The 20,393-nt window shown below is 37.1% G+C and overlaps 1 protein-coding gene, 1 long non-coding RNA gene and 1 other non-coding gene across 3 annotated transcripts; 2 read left to right on the top strand and 1 right to left on the bottom strand.

Annotated features, from left to right (window-relative positions):
- Positions 1-467: 467 nt before the first annotated feature.
- On the bottom strand, positions 468-1,070 carry LOC145065281 (uncharacterized). The gene has a single exon (XM_079012395.1). It carries the CDS (start codon positions 1,068-1,070, stop codon positions 468-470), a length of 603 nt encoding a protein of 200 aa, XP_078868521.1.
- Positions 1,071-2,187: 1,117 nt separating this feature from the next.
- On the top strand, positions 2,188-2,294 carry LOC145080726 (small nucleolar RNA R71). The gene has a single exon (XR_013695314.1). It is a non-coding gene; the product is annotated as a small nucleolar RNA R71 (small nucleolar RNA).
- Positions 2,295-10,887: 8,593 nt separating this feature from the next.
- On the top strand, positions 10,888-12,031 carry LOC145102958 (uncharacterized). Its single transcript, XR_013706327.1, has 3 exons — positions 10,888-11,150; positions 11,215-11,418; positions 11,529-12,031. It is a non-coding gene; the product is annotated as an uncharacterized LOC145102958 (long non-coding RNA).
- The last annotated feature ends 8,362 nt before the right edge of the window (positions 12,032-20,393 follow it).

Below are 20,393 nucleotides of genomic sequence, written 5' to 3'. Positions count from 1 at the left end.
CTTGACTACTTCTTGCATATTCGGGTTTAACCTTCTTTGGTGTTGTACAACTGGCTTTGCTCCTTCTTCCAGATTGATCTTGTGGGAGCAATAAGATGGGCTTATTCCCTTGATGTCGGTGATGCTCCATGCTATGGCCCGCTCCCGCTTCTCCAACACTTGCACTAGCTCTTCTTTTTCAGAATTGGACAAGTCAGAGGCTATGATTACTGGCTTTTGGTTGCCTTATTCAAGGAAAGCATACTCCAAATGTTCTGGTAAAGTTTGGAGCTCAGATTTTTGGTTCTGACTATTGGACTCGCCGAGTGCAGGTAAGATACTCGGCGAGTTTGTGGCTGCCTTCACGAATTCTGCCTTTTCTAAGGAAGAACTCGGTGAGTAGATCGGCCCTACTCGGCGAGTAGTGCTGTCAGTTTGCTTTACCAATTCTTCAAAATTAGCTTCTTCCAACAGCCTTTCAATCTCCATTAGGTCTTTTCTGGATCAAATTCTTCATCATCAGTTGTGAACTTGCTGGAATCTTCACTTATGCATTCATCCAATAATTCGTCAAGCATATCAATTGAGAATGTCGTGTCGTCACTGTTCCTTGCATACTTCATAGCTTGGTCTACCCCGAATGTGACTGAATCTTCTCCTACCCGTAAGGTGAGCTTTGAGTCCCTCATGTCTACTATAGCACTTGCCGTGTTGAGGAAGGGCCTTCCAAGGATGATTGGAACTTGTGGATCCGCCTCCATGTCTAGAATGATAAAATCAGCGGGAAAGACGAATTTGTCCACCTTGACTAGTAAGTCTTCGTATATGCCTCTTGGGAAGGTGACTGTCTTGTTTGCCAAGTGAATTGCCATGCGAATTGGCCTTGGTTCTGGGAGATCCAGCTTCTTAAAGAATGAATATGGCATTAGGTTCACACTTGCTCCCGAATCGGCTAAGGCATGAATAGTAGCCAAGTTGCCAAATTGGCAAGGTAAAGTCAAACTCCCCGGGTCGCCCTTCTTCTTTGGTAGCTTATTTAGCATAGCAGCTGAGCAGTTTTCATTGAGTACTACCTTCTTCACTTCTTCCATCTTCCTTCTATTAGTGAGAAGTTCCTTAAGGAACTTTGCATATTTGGGCATTTTCATGACGACTTCAATGAAGGGTATGTTGATTTGAAGAGCCTTGATATGATCTAGAAACTTCTAGTACTCCTCTTCCTGCTTCTCTTTTATAGCTCGGGTTGGGTATGGCATTGGGGGCTGATACAGCTTTTCAGGGATCTGTTTTTTTGGATTTGGTAGTGTACTCGCCGAGTCCATACGTGGTACTCGGCGAGTAGGGCTGTCAGATTGTAAATTTTGCTTTTCTGCTTGCTTTTCTGCCTCCTCCTTCTGTGATTCCTTGGATGCTTCAGTCTGAATAGGTGCCAGGGGAGTGATTATTTTCCCACTTCTTGTTGTTATTATGTTTATGTGCGCGCCTCGTGGGTTATTTTCAGTTTTGCTAGGAAGTTCGCCCGGTGACCTTTGGTTGATTTGTTGAGCAAGTTGACCAAACTGCGTTTCTATATTATGGATAGATGTTTGCTGGTTTCTAAGCATGGTCCTTGTTTCTTGAATGGCAGCATCATGATCACTATGTCTTTTTTCTGAAGCAGCTACAAATTTTGTGAGCATTTCTTCCAAGCTTGGCTTTCTCTCTTGTACCAGCTCCTCCTTTTGGTACAAACCTCTCCCTTTTTGCCTAAACTTTTCCTCCTTGGCCTTCTTGTACTCTTCATAAGGGAGCCACTCTTTCTTTTGTTTGCGCCAGTCTTCATCATATCAGTCTCCACTTGAGTAACAAACTTGCACCTTCTTGTTGCCATTCTTATCTAAATCACAGTCTCTAGTGAGGTGAGGTCCATTGCAGTTTTCACAACCCACCCGAATAGCATGGATCGTTTGATCCTTTTTATCCATCCTCCTATCCATGGTTTTTAGCATAGCCATGACCGCGGATAAGTCTTCAGTAGCTGCATATGCGGCTCCCCTAGTAACATCATTTCTAGGGTTATGGTATTCTCTAGAGTGTTTAGAGAATTCTTCAATCAATTCCTTGATTACCGGGGGCGGCTTCTTTGTGATCAGGCCTTGTGTGTCAAGTAACTGCCTAGTTGTGACATTGACTCCATCATAGAAGATGGAGACTTCTTGCTGGCTGTTTAGGTCATGGTGTGGACAGTTTCTTAGTAAGCTTTTGTACCTCTCCCAAGCTTCATATAGCGACTCTCCATCTTGTTGATCAAAGTTAGCAATGTCCTTCTTCAACTTGGCTATCTTGGAAGGTGGGCAAAAGTGATCAATGAATTCTTCTTTCATCTTGGCCCATGTGGTGACTGATCTGGGGGGGAGTGACTTGAGCCAGTCTTTTGCAGCACCTTTGAATGTCACCGGAAGCATGCGAAGTAGCTGAGTCTCGCGAGGCACATTTGGAACATTGAAGTAATCAGCTACATCATTGACTTCATCCAAATTCTTGTAGGCATCTTCGTGGTCTTTCCCATAAAAAGGTATTTATTTAAGTAAAGCTAGGATATGGCCCTTAAGCTCGAAAGTAGCAGTTGCAGGAATTGCGGGTTGCACAAGTCTCGGGCTAGTGTCACCGCGCATCCTCTTCTTCCATTCCCCCATGGGGATTTCATCAATGTCAGCCATAGTGATAGCTAACTCTTCCTCGGAATCGGACTCGTGCTCGTATGTAGGCTCCTCTTCTTCCTCGGTCTCGTACTCAATGTCTTCCTTAACCGGTTCGTCGATTACTAAAGAAGCGTTGGATGCTCCTGATTTGCTGCTCTTTTTCTTCCCAAAAACAATCTTCAAGTTAGACAAATGTGACTTCTTTGGTGTACTCGAGCTCTCCACGTCCTTTCCTTTGTTCCTTTTCAATGCGGATTCGGGATCTTCAAACAGGGGTACCAGCGGAGTGTTTGATCCTCTGGTCAAGAAAGTCCTGAAATAAACAAGATAAAAACGTAAAAAGAACAAAAAATTGCAACTAAAAAAATGAAAATTAATTGCCAAATACACTTGTACTCGCCGAGAAGGTGCGACTGCACTCGGCGAGTATCAGTGTAATTTTGAAGAAATTCTAAACTAAATATTAAAACTGAAACAGATGCTAAAACCTAATTTCTAACTACTAAATTGCAATAAATTAACATTGTGCCAGTAAACTCACACAAAGGATCGAAAAAAAAATTAGGGATTAGATTAATTATTTCGAACCGTTCCTCGGCAACGGCGCCAAAAACTTGATGTGTGTAAAATGCACTTGTTTTATTCCTACTTTTTATTAATAAATTTAGCACACAAAGGCAGTGAACCTGTCTTTTAGTGGTATAGTTGGATAAGTAGGGTGTCGATCTCAGGGAACGGGAAAATTAAACTAATAGCTAATTTTAACTAAGCAAATAATGAAAGTAAAAAGGTTTTTTCTCTAGTTTTGCAAGACTAGAAACTTAAACACATCACAAAAACACTTAATTAACTAAGTAATTAAAGCAAACAACTAATTCACCAAATTTGATAAAGATGTTTCTATTTAGGTTCAACCAATTCACTCCTATGGTTATTTTGAATTTATGATAGATTAATTGTTATTGGCTACCAACTATAGTGGTTAGGTTCATGTTCATTACTCCTAACCCTTAGACAATCAATTAATTCAAGCGGTGATCAAATATTTAAACTAATTAATTCCCTAGATTAATGATTTGGATTAAATAAGATTTGTAGTGGTTAATCAAATTAGTGGTTCAATTAACCTCTTGTTTGTTGGTTTCTCAAACAAGCTCACACACTAATCTACCCATTATCTTGTTAATCTTAGTTTCATATTCATTATTCCTAAGCATATGATTAAGTGTTCACATAGACATATGAGGTTAACAACTAAGAGATGTTCATGCAGCTTAATTGTCTTCCAATTAACAGAAAATAGTTGTGATTAATGCATAAGGTTCTTTAACAAACTTAATTTAATAAATCACTAATAGACAATCAATCAAAATCTAATAATTAAACCATAGGAGTTACTTGGTATTCCCCAAACAGAAACAAAAACGTATTTAGCTCATAGTTGTAGTAAAAACAAACACAAAAACAGGTTTAACTAAGCTAAACATATTTAATTCCTAAAGCTAAGTGGAATGATTAACCTAGTTGCCTTGATTCTTCAAGAGATTGAAGATTAGAGTTCCTCAGCGCCTTCAAGGGTTCTCCAATCGCAGATGAATCTCCAAAAATGCTAGAAAAGTATTCCCATCGGATAAAGGCTCGGTTTTTATAACTAAGTCAAAACAGGGTGTACTCAGCGAGTAGCAGACCCAACTCGCCGAGTAGCAGACCCAACTCGCCGAGTAGGTTCTTAGTTATCCGTCTCAAATCAGGAGTCGTGGCTTATCTTCTGGAATATTCTAATGGACTCGCCGAGTAGGCTCGTGTACTCGCCAAGTAGGAAAGCTTTTGTCCCTCAATCTTCATTCTTTGGTCTCTAATTGCTTTCCCTTGTTCCCTTTGACTCCCAAGCATGTCTTTTGGACTGAAAACAAAATTTAAACAGTATTAAGTACCTTTTGTCCACATTATACACATAATTAGTTAAAAATGAATAAAAATGTATGCTAAATAATTAACTAATTATGCACATATCACCCGCTCACATACAAATCATATAAGCATATAATCATATAAACATACAAACACATGCGGAAATCACAAAAATAATAGCATACCATACAATCATCGGGCCCAGCCTAAACTCACATAACGGACACCGTTTACATGCAAATCATATACGCATAACCAGATACTAGCATATAGAATAACCATCAGGCCCCGCCCTAGTAAGCATACAAGCACATACACATGCAAGAGTCACGCAGACATCTAGCACCCCTGCATAAGAAACCATGGGCCAGCATTGGTGCCTTCGACCCGTTAAACACAGTGATGAAACTCACCTTGCACTGTCGAATCTCATAGAAATAATCCATGACTGTTGGCCCGCAAAAATCTCCGCGCTAACAATCACAAAATAATCATCCAATCAATAAATCGGATCCCGGCCCATGCTAAGTGCCCAAACTAGGGTAAAAGACATTTTTACTCTTTCCATTACTTAGCCAAGGCCAAGGCCCAATCCAACAATCCAAAGGCCCAAATTCCAAATAAACACCCAAGGCCCAAATATGGCCTAATTTTTCAAGTTGAGCCCAATCCCTTTCATGGGCCTTCTCCCAAGAGAGTCCAACAAAATCTCAATAGCCCAACCATGGAATTCTGATGGCCCAAGACAACCAAGCCCACCTAGCCCAAAACAACAAAACTCAACTTGCTGAGTACGAGGGGCATACTCAGCTTGTACGCTCAACGTATTGCTAAAAGGGCTTGTACGCACATCATACAGGCTTGTACGCCCCGCGTACTCACCAACTTTGGCCAACTTTCCAAATTTTAGCTCTTAATCGATTAAGACCACGACCCAAGTTCATATTTGACTTCCTTAAGGTGGTTATGCGTGACTTAATGGGGCTCTATGGCTCAAAAGAGCTTAACAATTGACTTAATGCATGCATGAGACCACCAAAACCATAAAGTTTGCACCTTTAAGCTTAAGAAACTCATAATATGCACGGATCTAAAAGGATAAGCCCGACAAACGACTTAACTCATCAAACTAACCCAAAAGGGACCAAAAGAATAAAAACCATGACAATAAGAGATCTAGTCATACAAGGATCAAGGTTAGGACTTTATACCTCAAAAGTCACCAAGAGATGGAGCTAAATCTGGATCTCTAAGCTTCCTTCCAAAGAATGAGTCCACCAACTTCTTCTTCTTTCACTTCAAGGAGCATAAACCACCAAAATCAAGACCAAGGCTCAAGAACACTCAAAGAGGCTATTAGGGTTCGAGATTAGGGTTTTTGGACAATGGAGGCTGATAAAGAGGCCATACCTAGGAACTTAAGGAGCTTATATATGGTGCAACACCCCAAATTAGTGTTTCATTAAAACTCGCATACGCCCTGCGTACGTGCCCCGAAGGCGCAATCCATCCTCACATTAGTACGCCCAACGCACTCCCGACTTTCCCAAAATTGACACTTTTTCCCCTTAGGGGCCAAATCCACCAAATCTTCCACCCTTAAGGGTCTAGACTGAAAAGCACAAAGAACCAAGTGTTACAACTCTCCTCTACTTAAATTAGATTTCATCCCTGAAACCATCCCAGCATACTCCAACTTTCCCAAAATTGACACTTTTACCCCTAGGGACCAAATCCACCAAATCTTCCTCCCCCAAGGGTCTAAACAGAAAAGCACAAAGAACCAAGTGTTACAAACCGTATATGTTCCGGATCGGGATTTTGAATTTCAAAATCCGGATTTGATGCGACATTCCGGAAAGGCGGATTCCGATTCCGATTCCGATGTTCCGACTCGATTCCGACATGCAACTTCCATCTCCGACATGCATCAACACCCATCTCTGACATGGAAGACGAGCTTTACGACCCGCTATTTTACGAGTATGTTCTTCGTTTTCTACTATTATTTATTGTTCTGGATGTAGTAGACCACCTCCGGAATGAACTGAAAATGTTCCAGAGATTAAATTAAAGATATCATTATTGTAAGACCAACTGAAAAGTAGTTTAGATGTTTAGTTATTATTGATTTACATCGAAATGTCATGTTATGGATCTTAAAATGTCATTCCGAAAGCCTCCGGAACACGAAGAACCATTCTGAAACACGTTGAATGCGTCCGGAATATGAAGAACGGGTCCGGAACTTGTCCAAAATATTGGTCATTTCCATTTTAGAATGAAGTGCTAACACTTTTTTTTATTTGTCACTTTTGCCCCTTAGGTACCAAATCCACCAAATCTTCCACCCCCAAGGGTCTAGACTAAAAAGCACAAAGAACCAAGTGTTACAACTCTCCCCTACTTAAATTAGATTTCGTCCTCAAACCATCCCAGCATACTCCAACTTTCCCAAACTTGACACTTTTACCCCTAGGGACCAAATCCACCAAATCTTCCTCCCTCAAGGGTCTAGACTGAAAAGCACAAAGAACCAAGTGTTATAAACCGTATATGTTCCGGATCGGGATTTTGAATTTCAAAATTCGGATTTGACACGACATTCCGGAAAGGCACATTCCAATTCCGATGTTCCGACTCGATTCCGACATGAAACTTCCATCTCCGACATGCATCAACACCCATCTCCGACATGGAAGACGAGCTCTACGACCCCGCTATTTTACGAGTATGTTCTTCGTTTTCTACTATTATTTATTGTTCTGGATGTAGTAGACCACCTCCGGAATGAACTGAAAATGTTCCAGAGATTAAATTAAAGATATCATTATTGTAAGACCAAGTGAAAAGTAGTTTAGATGTTTAGTTATTATTGATTTACATCGAAATGTCATGTTATGGATCTTAAAATGTCATTCCGAAAGCCTCCGGAACACGAAGAACCATTCTGAAACACGTTGAATGCGTCCGGAATATGAAGAACGGGTCCGGAACTTGTCCAAAATATTGGTCATTTCCATTTTAGAATGAAGTGCTAACACTTTTTTTATTTGTGCAACATGACATGATTGTTGATGCATCAATTACACTCTCGTGTAAACAAATCGGCGGGGAATTCCTTGCGGCATTCAAAAATAGAGCTGAATGGGAGACTATGTTTCGGTATACATGTTTCAGGAGGTGGTTAGACATTCCTAATGGTGATGGAGATCATTTTCTTCTAAATTACGTCTTTTCCCACGAAGTTGTCACCGACCCCCAAAGCCATGTAGAGGAAATGGTTTTTGAGATTGGGGTTACGAGCTGTCTTTCGGGAAGAAAGAATTTTGTCTCATCATCGGCTTCTGTTTGGTGACTATTTTCCTGCTTCTGCATTCGGCGCTGCCTTTTGTTACCGTGCCTTTCCTATGGTCCTAACGAATGTCTCGGTCTAATTAAACCATGTTACGGATGTGTTTAAACAATCACTTAATGAGTTATCAGGCGAGGATACAGTCTATGTATGTCTTTTATACCTCTTACAGAAGGCTTTCAATGGACGTTTGGCTAAACAGCCTGTTATAAAAGAGTATTTCGCTTTGCTATCCAACCTTGATGAATTCAATATGTATAATGTTGTTTATTTTACAATTATTGATTATAATTACTTATCATTACCAATATTTTTTATAAATTTAATTGTTAACTAATTTTTTATTTTATGTGGAAGATATCCATGGGGTGGGATAATTTGCGATCAATTATACAAACAACTTTTTACTGTATTCAATAAGTTTGAGAAGCTTATACATCTAGATGGACCGAAAGAGAACGAACCTAAAAAATTGACCTATGCCCTACATGAGTTTTTATACGCTTTTAAGGTAAGTATATAATGAAAAAAAAAATATTATTTATTTTTATTTGCTAACATTCTAACTATTTTTTTATTAATCTATTTGTTAACATTCAGATATGGATTCTTGAAACTTTTCCGGTGAGCAGTTTATTTGGTACCCGACAACAAAATGTGATCATTCGGGCTGTTGCATGGTCAAAACTGAGGGCGTTACAAAATATTCACTACAACCAATTTTTACAAATAGACGATGTATGGTTACTTTATTATTTTAAATATTTATATATTTTATAATGTATGTTTATTTATAATTTTCTAATTTTGTTAGAAGGGTAATAGATTTGTACCGAAGTTGAAGTTGATGGAAGATGAGATGCATGTTGAATGGTGGATTGTTAGCTCGGCATGGATTGATCGCCCTGATTTTCCCGAAAATGAAATTCACAAGGCACATTCCCTATCACCATCACCCAAAAACTCCCCTACCCATGAGCATCAAGAAAAGAAGGCACAAATAGATGATCTATCTTACTCGCCACCACCACCACCGTCATCCGCTAATCCATTAATTGACAAGGACCAAATTATTAGTGACTTGCAGAACGAGGTCGGTCAACACCACTGTTGGCTGTTGACCCATCAATGTCGTAGGCAGTTGCGGTCTTAGAAGGAGCGTTTAGCAAAGCATGAGGCTACTTTATTCATGGTTCTAAAACTTATCAATAAGACTCCTGGAGACAATGTTTGTACCTCGAAGGGGATGGAGGTACATTTTTAATTATTTCATCGTTTATGGTCGTTATGTTTTTGCATCGTTTACAAGTATACATTATTGAACCGTACATGGATACTACAATGACAATGAGTTATGGGAGCATGATTATATCTTAAGCATCCCTGAAAAGTTGTTGAATGTCGGCCCTAAACAGCTGCTGAATGTCGGCCCTGAGCAGCCGTATTCGGTTACTCACCCGTCGAATGTAATAGAGATTCTGCAAGATGAATACAAAACACCATCGCCGACACCTCTTAGGCGTTCTAAACACCAAAAAGTTATGTCCATATGATATAACTCGTCATGCATACAAATGAAGAGGAAATGTGTTACACGACAACAACCAACACCGTTGGACAATCTCTTAGATCCTACCATACATTGTTTATAAATAACGGGATGGATCGTTGTTTTTTGGACACAATTATTTGATCGGTTTTGCTACACTTGAGTTTTGGTCACGTTTATATGCGAATAGTCATGGAGGATGGTTGTCATGTGATGTAAGTAACATAATTATTTTCTTAATACATAATATGTTGTAATAACAATACTTACTTTACTACAAAAAATTAATTGGCAGCACTTCATGATGTGGATCTCGTTGCTGCTAGAGCGTAGCGCCGATGATGCTCGGTGAACGGTCGTGCCGTTAGCTTTCAACACTCATACATATAACTGAAAGTTACATGGCTGACATATCCGTTTACCCGACATGGGCAGAGTGTGATACATTATAATTTTGTTTGGATTACATTACCTAATTATTTATATACTAATTTATTATTTCTAACCTTTTTTGAAGCTTTACATCCCAATCAACATATGGTAAGTGTAACACCTTGTTTCAGATCGTTTAATAATTCGGGACCGCGACCAGAGGATCAAGTATCCTAAGGCTTTCGGTCCCGGTAATGAGAAGTTTAGCCACATTTGGTGGTGGATAATATAGGATGTAGGTACTAAGTGCTCACTTTGTGTTTTGGAGCCCAAGGGTATAACGAAAAAGTGATGGTGTAGGCTTTTATGAATTTCGGGATTAAGTTCGGAAGATTTTAAGGCAAATAAACTTGATTGGGTAGAATAAAGTGGTAGAGATTGTTAGATGGATTAAGAAAATATAAAGAATACCGAAATCCAGGTTATAACGAAGAAGTTATGACCTATCGAAGTTTCGCGACAAAACCAACAAAACGCTGAGTAGCATAAAAAGTGAGTTTTCAATAATATATATATATATATATATATATATATATATATATATATATATATATATATATATATATATATATATATATATATATATCATACATCTTCAAAGTCTTAATTACAAATGTTAAAGCCTGATGTACAATGAAAACAAGCATTACTTAAAAAATTGTCCTAAAAACAGATTATGCTACATAACATACAACAATTCAATGCATTCCATATCTTACCCCACTCAAACTCCTTTAAATTCATAAATATATAATATTATAACATAATATATTAATATAAAAAATATAAGCTCAAAGAAAAAAGCTGAATCTCTGAATTTTTTTTGAAAACTCCGCTAGGACCAAATTGAAAAACATTTGTCCATATTTTCACACGGATCCTAATCGGACGGGTGACAATAAAATTCCCTAATTTACAGTTCACACGGATTGCAATCCATTGGCTGATAATACAGCACCAAGAAATACATATTCGCGATCCACTTTTTCCTCATAGCCGATGAAATTTATGACCCTTTTTCCCTGACCCTCCATTATCCTCCCACTAAGCAGAACGCTAATCTCCATTCCAAACCCTTATTCTTCGTTTCGTTCGATTGTAGTACATATCTACTCTTTTTATAGATAATTTCTAACAATTATGTATATTCCAAATGTTTTGCTGCCGATTTCCTCCCAACATTAGCACGACCAGAAGCCACCGAGGGATAAAGTCGTCATCTTAGAAGACAGAAACACAAAAGGTAAATTAAACCAATTTCTTTCTTTCTCTTCAAATTACCTTCTAATCATCTGTATATATTGCAGACGTTTTCAATGAGGAACTTGACATTGGAACTTACATCATTAAATCCGTTGATGACCCAAGAACTCTAAACAAAATCGTTTACATGAAGCCCCCTGGTAATATTTACTCCTTTAACGAGCCAGTGTTTTTGTGGGAGAAGAAGATCGGGAAAACGTTAGAGAACGTTTATCTTTCCAATGAACAAGTTTTAAAGAACATACAAGGTACTCTAACTTTGTAAATCTATTCTCTGTTCAATACATTAAACTCTTTCTTCTTCTTCTTCTTCTTCTTCATCTCCAAATCCCGATGACCCATATTCATTATTCTGCAGAATCTCAGTTTTTGTTCAGATCCAATTTTTTTGAAAATCGACTTTGGTTCCACGGGGTGACAATATAGAGGTGGAAGAGTTGATTACAACTTCGGTAAAATAAAAAAGAGGCATGGTAAATAGAAAGATATGGACAATATAGCAGATGATGATGTCGGATATAGAGGCGGTTGATGTAGTTGTGGCGGTGATGGAGGTGGAGTAGATGGTGGCATCAATGGTGAATGAGGTGGTGGTAGCGTCTGTTAAGGAGGAAGTGGTAGACAAAGACGGTGGTGGATGAAGTTCTTGCTGGAGGCGTCTTCTATTAGGGTAGAGGAAATGAGATTAGGATTAGGTTTAAATTGGATTATGTAATAGACTTTATTGTCAAAGCAAAAGATTTAGATAAAAGCGAATGAGTAGATTTAGATTCGGATCTTGGGTTTGTGAAAATGTGGAGGGAAAATACCAAATAGGAGTTATTTTTAAAATTTAGATATGAAAATTGACATTTTCGAGTATAGACATGCATTCTGTGGAGCTCCGCGGAATTGATCTTTCCAAAATCGTAATTAAATAAACGTATATAAAAAAAAAAACTCAAGATCCATTACGCGGAGCTACAGTAGATTGCACGGAGTTCCGCGGAGGTAGCTCCGAGGGATCTTGAGTTTTTTTTTTTTTATTTTATTTTTTTCGGATCGATTCTTCGGGGTTTATATTTATTCACCAACTATTTATTTTCAAGAAAATATTATGATAGTATGATAATCTTTTTTTTAAAGATTATGGTAGTATGATAATCTATTCCTCGGAGCTACCTCCGCGGAGCTCCGCGGAATGGATCTTGAGTTTTTTTTTTTTTTACGTTGATTTAATTACGATTTTGCCATTCCGCATAGCTACAGTAGATTCTGCGGAGCTCCGCGGAATGTATGTCTATACCCGGAAATATTTATTTTCATGTCTAAATTTTGAAATTAGACCATGTTTTTTGACTATTATCGATATTTTTGATACACATTTAAAAAAAGGTTTTGTCGTCAAAGTACAATTATTGGGAAAGATAAACAAATAGTTCCCTATTGTCTGTACGTCAACTTTTCTGCTGAAATTTATATTATTTATAATATAAAAATTTATTTTTACTAATTAATCTATTATAATCTCCATCCTTAATAAAAGAAACTTTTTTATGTCACGTGACATCTTCTTCATCTCCATTCTTATAAAGTGAAGTACCAATTTTACCCTCCTACTCATTTAAACTGCAACTGCTCTTATGATGCATTAAATCGAGTCACTTAACTTGGTAAATTGGTATCATTGTCCTCTTAAAATCCTCTTAATTTGGGATATCACAATCTCATGAAATCAAGGATATTGACTTAAATCAGCAACTAAATCTTATCCAAATTTGAATTTGATAGATTAGGGCTTTAGTCGACTTCGTATATACGTGGAGGTCAACATTTCTACTATACTTATATTAAATTTTTTTATACAACAACAATGATTTTGGCACAGATACAGTGAAGGAAGCTATGAAACAAACCCCTAAAGACATCAAAAAACTATTAATCCTTCACCTTCGCTCCATCGGTTATTATCGGTAAGATTTTAATTTTTATTTGACTTCTATGCTGTGATTTCACGATGTTTGGTTTTGATTTCTCATATGATTTCACAATTATACTTTTTCAGAACCCACATTGTCCGCCATAGTTTTGTTTCTTTCAATTGATTCTTTTCTTTTTCATGATCTCGAGCGCTCAATTATACTCGATACAAAATCGGTATAATCACTTCGAGTGAATCACTTTATAATTTTTTTTTTCATTTTTTTAATCTAAGAATTAGGTTGTTTATTCTTTTTTTTTTTGGAGAGTACGGGTTACCGTTGATTGGAACAACTTTTACCGGCATATAGCAGTCAGTTTTCAATTCATGAAGTGGGTGCTAAAAGCCTACAAGTTATGGTTATTGTCATTGTTGGAAAAAATGATATATCTTACTCATTCTCTGGTTTACGTATGGTAGCCGATCCAATATTGTATTTATTCCATTTATGTAGCCATAGAGAAAGAATTTTTGTTTAATTAAACTAAATTTGTTATTGCATCAGGATTCAAGTAACTTCTGTTTGTAGTAAGCTAATGAAGGAAAAGGACATGAATTTACAAAGATAAATGACTAAGACAAATGACTATTATATGAACAAAAAGAGAAAAAAATAATAAACCTGAAGGTTCATGACAGAAAGAAAAAAATGAAACTTCAAACCCATCTTTATTATTCAAGTTTATCTTTATAATAAAGTTTGTTAATCATGTAAGATTTTAATCTTCGATTTGGGACATAAATAGAGAAAGAGAAAGGAAAAAATATATAATAAATGCTTTTAAATGTTCTTCTAAAACTTTCTGCTAAGAAAGCATATCTTCCTAATTTTGCCCTTTGTATTTGAAATATAAGCATATCCACAAGTGAGTTTAATTGCTTTTTCAGAAGTGATAAATGGATGGAAGCAATAGCAATGTATTTTATATATTGTCCTTATTATACCATTGTACTTCTGTATTATATTTTCTTAAATCATTTTTTCTCATTTAGGGTTACATATTATAATCGTTGATAATGTATGCAAGTATATGTTGCTACTAGAAATTGATTACCGGGATAAATAAGATCAAATAATCCTAAAACCTGGAGAATTCATAAAAATGTGTTTGTATTTACAGTTTTCATTGATTTTTTTTAACATTTACCCATGTTTTATTGCATTGTGTATATCCATTTTCCAATAAATAACAAAATACTTTTTTTTTATCTGTATAGGCAATGCACTTAATTTTTTTATTTAATTTAAACCATCGTGTTGTTACTTTCTTGGATCGGCGTATTATGTAACTATGGTATTAGTAATATTTGTCCCTTAAACGAAAACACAAATGAAGTTTTATAATTTGTTTATGGGAAAAGGATGATGCAAAAAAACAATTTTAGGCTTGAGTTTTAATTTGACTATGAAAAAAGAAATTATGACTTTTGTTAGCCGCCAACTTTCTACTTTGTTTATAATTTTTATGTCATTTACTGAATTATGGAATTTGACTCATTAATGTATGTGATTAATTGTTCTAAATTATTATTTTTCCAGGTGAAATTAATGTATGTGATTAAATGTCTATCAAAAATTTATCAGTCCTGGCTTATGCATGTGAAATTACTTCTACTTTATGTTCACGGTAATTTTTAATATTTTGGTGTTAGTGCATCCAAATACGATGAAGTCGTTAGAGTCACAGATATAAACATAAACATCTCGAGAATACATTTATCAATATTGTTTATTAACACTTGCTTATTTGTTAAATGACGATTTTTTTTATTATAATGGTTATGATTACATTCGAAAAGTCATTGTACATTTGTAGGGTTTTTAAGTTACACAAAGAAATTTATGTAAACTTTAATATCTAAAGAATATATTAACAATCCCTTCTTGAGGACTGAGATTCAACGGACATAACTGAAATTATAAGTAATTTAGTAGTAGATTAGATTTTTCCTACCGAAAAAAAATATAAAGAGTTTTATGTAAGTTTAATATCAAGTAGAAAATATTATCTAGAATAAGATGATCAAAAACCGAACAAAATCCTTACAACACACTGTTAATAAAAATCACATATAAAAAACCCAATGCAAAACAATATTATATAATTTTTTGAGTATCATTTCTCTTTTCTAATAAAATAATAAATCTAAGCCATTTGTACACTTTTAAAAGCCCCTGAAGATTATTTTCCCGCCTAATTGATTTGCTACTAAAATTTCTTTTTTACCATTTTATATTTTAAAAAATTAGCAAATTACATAATTCATCCATTTCGGATTCCATCAAATTTACATAATTACCCTTCTGTTACTTGAATTTCGGTAGAATCTCTTTAATTTAGGGATAATTCAATATATTAGAGATATATGAATGCCATTATGATTTATTTTATCCCAAATGGAGTTTACGGTCCTTAGAATCTCTTTAATTTAGCAAATTACCCTTCTGTTGCTTGTTTACTATTATTCATTGTTGTGATACTATACATGACGTCCTCCGCCACAGAACGTTTCCGCCGTTCATGGTTTTGGGGTGCGACAGTACGCTACTAGTATATATATATATATATATATATATATATATATATATATATATATATATATATATATATATATATATATATAACGGAACAAATCAAAAGCGTCGAAATTTAAAACGATCATTGGCAAAAGAAAGGGTTGTAGGCTTTTACAATGAACGCACATGCACTGGATTATAACAAAACTCACTTCCTTTTTTCGTTAAATTTTTTTTAGCCCATGATTTTTTATCGGAAAAAAAACCGAGTATATCGTTGTTCACGATTTTCCGTCATCTTTCCAAAGAGATCCATGATAATATATATAAAACGATTCTTTTTTTCGAAAAAAACCCACTTCATTTTCTTTGTTGAAAAGTTAAGATTTATTTTTTTATAGAAAAAAAATAATAAATATATCAAAATTCATAATTTTTTGTACTTTTTAAACATAGATTCATATTCGTGTAAAAAAAACGATATTTCAGTTCAGATTCACATTGTGAACCTATTCAGATTTATATTCTGAACCTGTTCAGATTCATATTGTGAACTTTCTCATATTCATAGTGTGCATAATAGTAAGTCAGATTCACAATGTGAATTTAAACTGATCGAGCTTTTCACATTGTGAATGTTAAAAATTGAAATATTTACAGTTTAGATTCACAGTGTGAATCTACACTGATTGTTTTTTTTTTTTTTTTTTTTTTTTTTTTTTGTGAACCTTTACAGATTCATAGTGTGCATAATAGCAGGCCAGATTCACAATGTGAATTTGAACTAATCGAGCTTTTTCACATTGTGAATGTTAAAATTTGAAATATTTACAGTTTAGATTCACAGTGTGAATTTACACTAATCGAGTTTTTTTTTATTCGGTGTTTATGTTTATTAATAGAGTACAAAAAATTAATATTTTTTGGTATAATTAGTTTTTGTTGATAAAAATAAACTTAAATAATGAAAAAACTAACAAAATGAAGTGAGTTTTTTTCGAAAAAAAAATCGTTTTTCTTATATCATAATGGATCTCTATGGAAAGAGGACGAAAAATCGAGAACAACGGTATATTCAGTTTTTTTTTTCGATAAAAAATGTAGCCTAAAAAAATTTTAAACGAAAAAAAAGGTGAGTTTTTTTTTGGAAGGGGGTGGATTTTTTGGTATAATCCGGTGTTTGTGCGTCCAATGTACAAATGTACATCTATTTCCTTGGCCGTGGATCATTATGATTTCCGACGTTCATGATTGGTTCATTGGTTACTTGTTAATGATGACTTTCTATTAAACCTCTCTCTCTCTCTCTCTCTCTATATATATATATATATATATATATATATATATATATATATATATACACACACACACACACACACACTATTCTATAAAGCATATTCAATAGGGCTGACAATTCTCGACACGATCCGCGACACGGCACGAAATAAATGGGTTTGAGTTGAGTTTTTCAACCCGCCAATCCGTTTATTAAACTGGTCATATATAGGTTTCTCAAAAAATAAACGGGTTGACCCGCTAACCCATTTATATTCTTAATAAAAAAATTATTCTATTTTTAAATGTATTTATGTATCAAGTATTAATATTTAATAAGTATTATATAATATATACCATTTGACTTGTAAAACCCCGTTTATTTATTAAATAAATAGATAAAATATATGAAAGAGTAGTAGCCCTGAAATCCATATTATTCAACGAGATGTTGATTTTGGGAGCCAAATGTTATAATTTTAGAAGTTGGGGGTTAAAAGTGTAAGCTCTGGATTTAATTTGAAAATGATTTCAGAAGTCAGGGTGCGTTTGGTAATTACTGGGCTTGGATTGAAAAGAATTTTGAAATGTTAAGGGTTAATTGATAACTTATGGGTCTTGAATTGTTAAGAATCTATAATGTTGGGGGCTGTGTTGTAACTTATAGACCTAAGTGAGAAGAAATTGAGAAGGAGGGACTAAAAGTGAAATTTGGGCTTAAGTTGGAATTGGACGGGGTCATAACCCGTCACCCTTCTTCTTGGCATCCATTTAAAAAGCATGGCTTCAAACAACCCTAACCCTAGGACCATTTATCAGCCGCCACATCTCGTCTCCAGCCACCACCACCCCACCTTCGTGTTTTTCTGACCAGGCGAGACCGGCGAGTTCCAGCCGACTGTCGCCGCTGCTTCGCCATCCAAATCCATAGCCGCTGCCGGTGACGTCGTGGGTAGCCGAGGGAGGCTGTTGAAGACCGGGGATGGGATCGTAGGTGGCTGCCACTCCCGTTGAAGACGTCGCAGTCGCCGGGCGTCGCGATTGCTCCTTTCCAACGTCACCCTCAGACCGTTTTATCGCTACCACCACTCCCAACCGTTCCACTGCCATCGTTACCTGCTGCTGTTCCGCCGCTGCTTCTGTCGCTGACAATGAATCGCGAGTAGCCACCCCTCTATGTCTGAAATCCATCTCATCGCCGCAATCGGGTCCTGGGTCCCGTCAAACTCCGGTGGTTTTGTGTTGCTGAACTCTCGGAACAGCAACGCATCACCACCCTGCGGCCTAGTCGCAGCTATAGCTGCAGTGGCCGCAGCAACAGCAGCCTCAGAAAGAGCAACGTACTTCTCATCAAATGTCTCTATCAACGTGGTCTTGATAGACCCGAACATCTCTGGTATCTCTGCCCTGATGGCCGCAGCCACCTCCTCCTGGATGATCCTACGGATCTCCTCATCACTCGTACCGCTGGTCCCTGATGTGTGGCGCGTCCCAACCATGATCTCTCTCTCTCTGAAATACATCACAAGAATAAATATCAGGGAGTCGCTCGAGTATGCTCACACTCGAATACTCTACCCTACTTGCACCTTGGTACTCCAAGGATTCTTACTTGGACTGTGTACTGACCCGGTGTCTTTAGTAGTACGGACCCAATACTACCGTCCACACCGCATCAGCATTCACCCCAAGTCCTCCTCCCAGAGTCCCAAGTCCCAAGTACTGTACTCTCTCTGATCATATGATACTCGCTAGCAGATCTCTCACAACCTCCTCGCTGCTACCTAAACACTCTAAAGTATTCCTAGCAGCAAGACTCCTAGACTCAGGCATCACATATCAGGCCACTCTAGTCCTAATAAGAATACCTAGTCTACTCTAGTATGCATAGCATAGCTCATCATATAACATATCACATCATATCTTATAACACTTATAGTAATGGTATTTTGGGAAATCACCGTTCGGGCGCTGGATGTTCGTACACACGACTCTGCTCTGTTTGTCTCGTAAGTTCTTCTTTTGAAAACTTATTTTATTATTAAAATTTCCTCAAATCCTCGGTTTGAGTTCAGATACGCCCGAAGGTGCACCCGAATCCCTCAAACCTAGGCTCTGATACCAACTTGTAACACCGTGAAAATTTAAAACAATTTTTCGCATTTTCAATCACATTTTTACAAATTCATTCATTCATAAAATGTCATAATATCATGTCTTTGTTTCACAAAATATCTCCCAAGATCACAATACATAGAATCCCATGTGTGTGTGTACGAATCAAGCCGGCACCTTCCCGCGGTCATCACTGGTACCTGAAACACATAACACATAACATTGTAAGCATAAGCTTAGTGAGTTCCCCCAAAATACCACTCTAGCACATAATAGCCACTCGAGGCTGAAACTCTGTCGACCCTCTGGTCAATGTGTCTCAGTGGGGCCCTCCAGCCCCAACTCTCTGTGGGCCCTCTGGCCCTAACTCTAGGGACCCGAAAGTCCCAACTCTGTAACTCTGAATCATGCATAGCACATATCACAATAAATCACAACACATAAATAACATGCAAATACACTGGCATATAACTCTATAGTACTCTGTCACATAACTCTGTTACCACACTAGGTAAAGTATAGTGAGAAGACTCACCTCAGGTGTCCCGGTAAATCTCCGACTCGATGGAAAATATTGCCTAGCCTCCGCCTATTCACATAAATAAATATTCTTATAAATATAAATCTCGATACTAGACTCAACCTGCCATTGGCACCCTCAAAAAGGTAAAAGACTATTTTACCCTCCCCTCTTGTCACAAGGACTGCATTGATGACCAAACCCTAAAAGTCAACAGAAGTCAACGGTCCCACTTTGACCCTACTCGCCGAGTGCACCCAGGTGACTCGGCGAGTTCTCACATGTCCTTTAACTCTTTGTCCCGCTTGACACACCGAGTCCCTCCCTATGCTCGACGAGTCATACCAACCATGAATCGCATGGCCACCCTGACTCAACTCGCCAAGTCTCAAGAACAACTCGGCGAGTACCACCTTGAACTCCAGTCCTCTAATTCCCTCCTGACTCACTGATTCATACCCCAACTCGGCAAGTCTACTCGCTGAACAATTTACGTGAAACCCTAACCCTACTCGCCGAGTCCCAAGAACAACTCGGCGAGTTCATGCCATGCACAAACTCTACTGGCCTCCTGAGGTCAGATCTGTTTCCCCAAACCATAGATCTAGCCTCCCCAAGCATGAATGCCACATAAAGTTCGAAACTTGACGCTTGTACAACCACAACAAGGCATCAAAAGGAGATTTAGTCCCAAAAATGGCAACCTAAGTCTAATAACCCCAAACTGATCCATAAATCTCCAAGGGTTAAGGTCTCTGGACCTCTTTGAGTCCAGATCCAAGGCACAAACTCGAATAGGGACTATTTGCTCCACATAATCACTCTTCAAAGGGGT

This window comes from Lactuca serriola, chromosome 1 (genome assembly GCF_051521515.1).
Source record: "Lactuca serriola cultivar US96UC23 chromosome 1, Lser_US96UC23_V15, whole genome shotgun sequence".
NCBI classification, from domain to species: Eukaryota; Viridiplantae; Streptophyta; class Magnoliopsida; order Asterales; family Asteraceae; genus Lactuca; species Lactuca serriola.
Note: the sequence above shows the minus strand (reverse complement) of the source record. Positions and strands in the feature narration are given on the sequence as shown.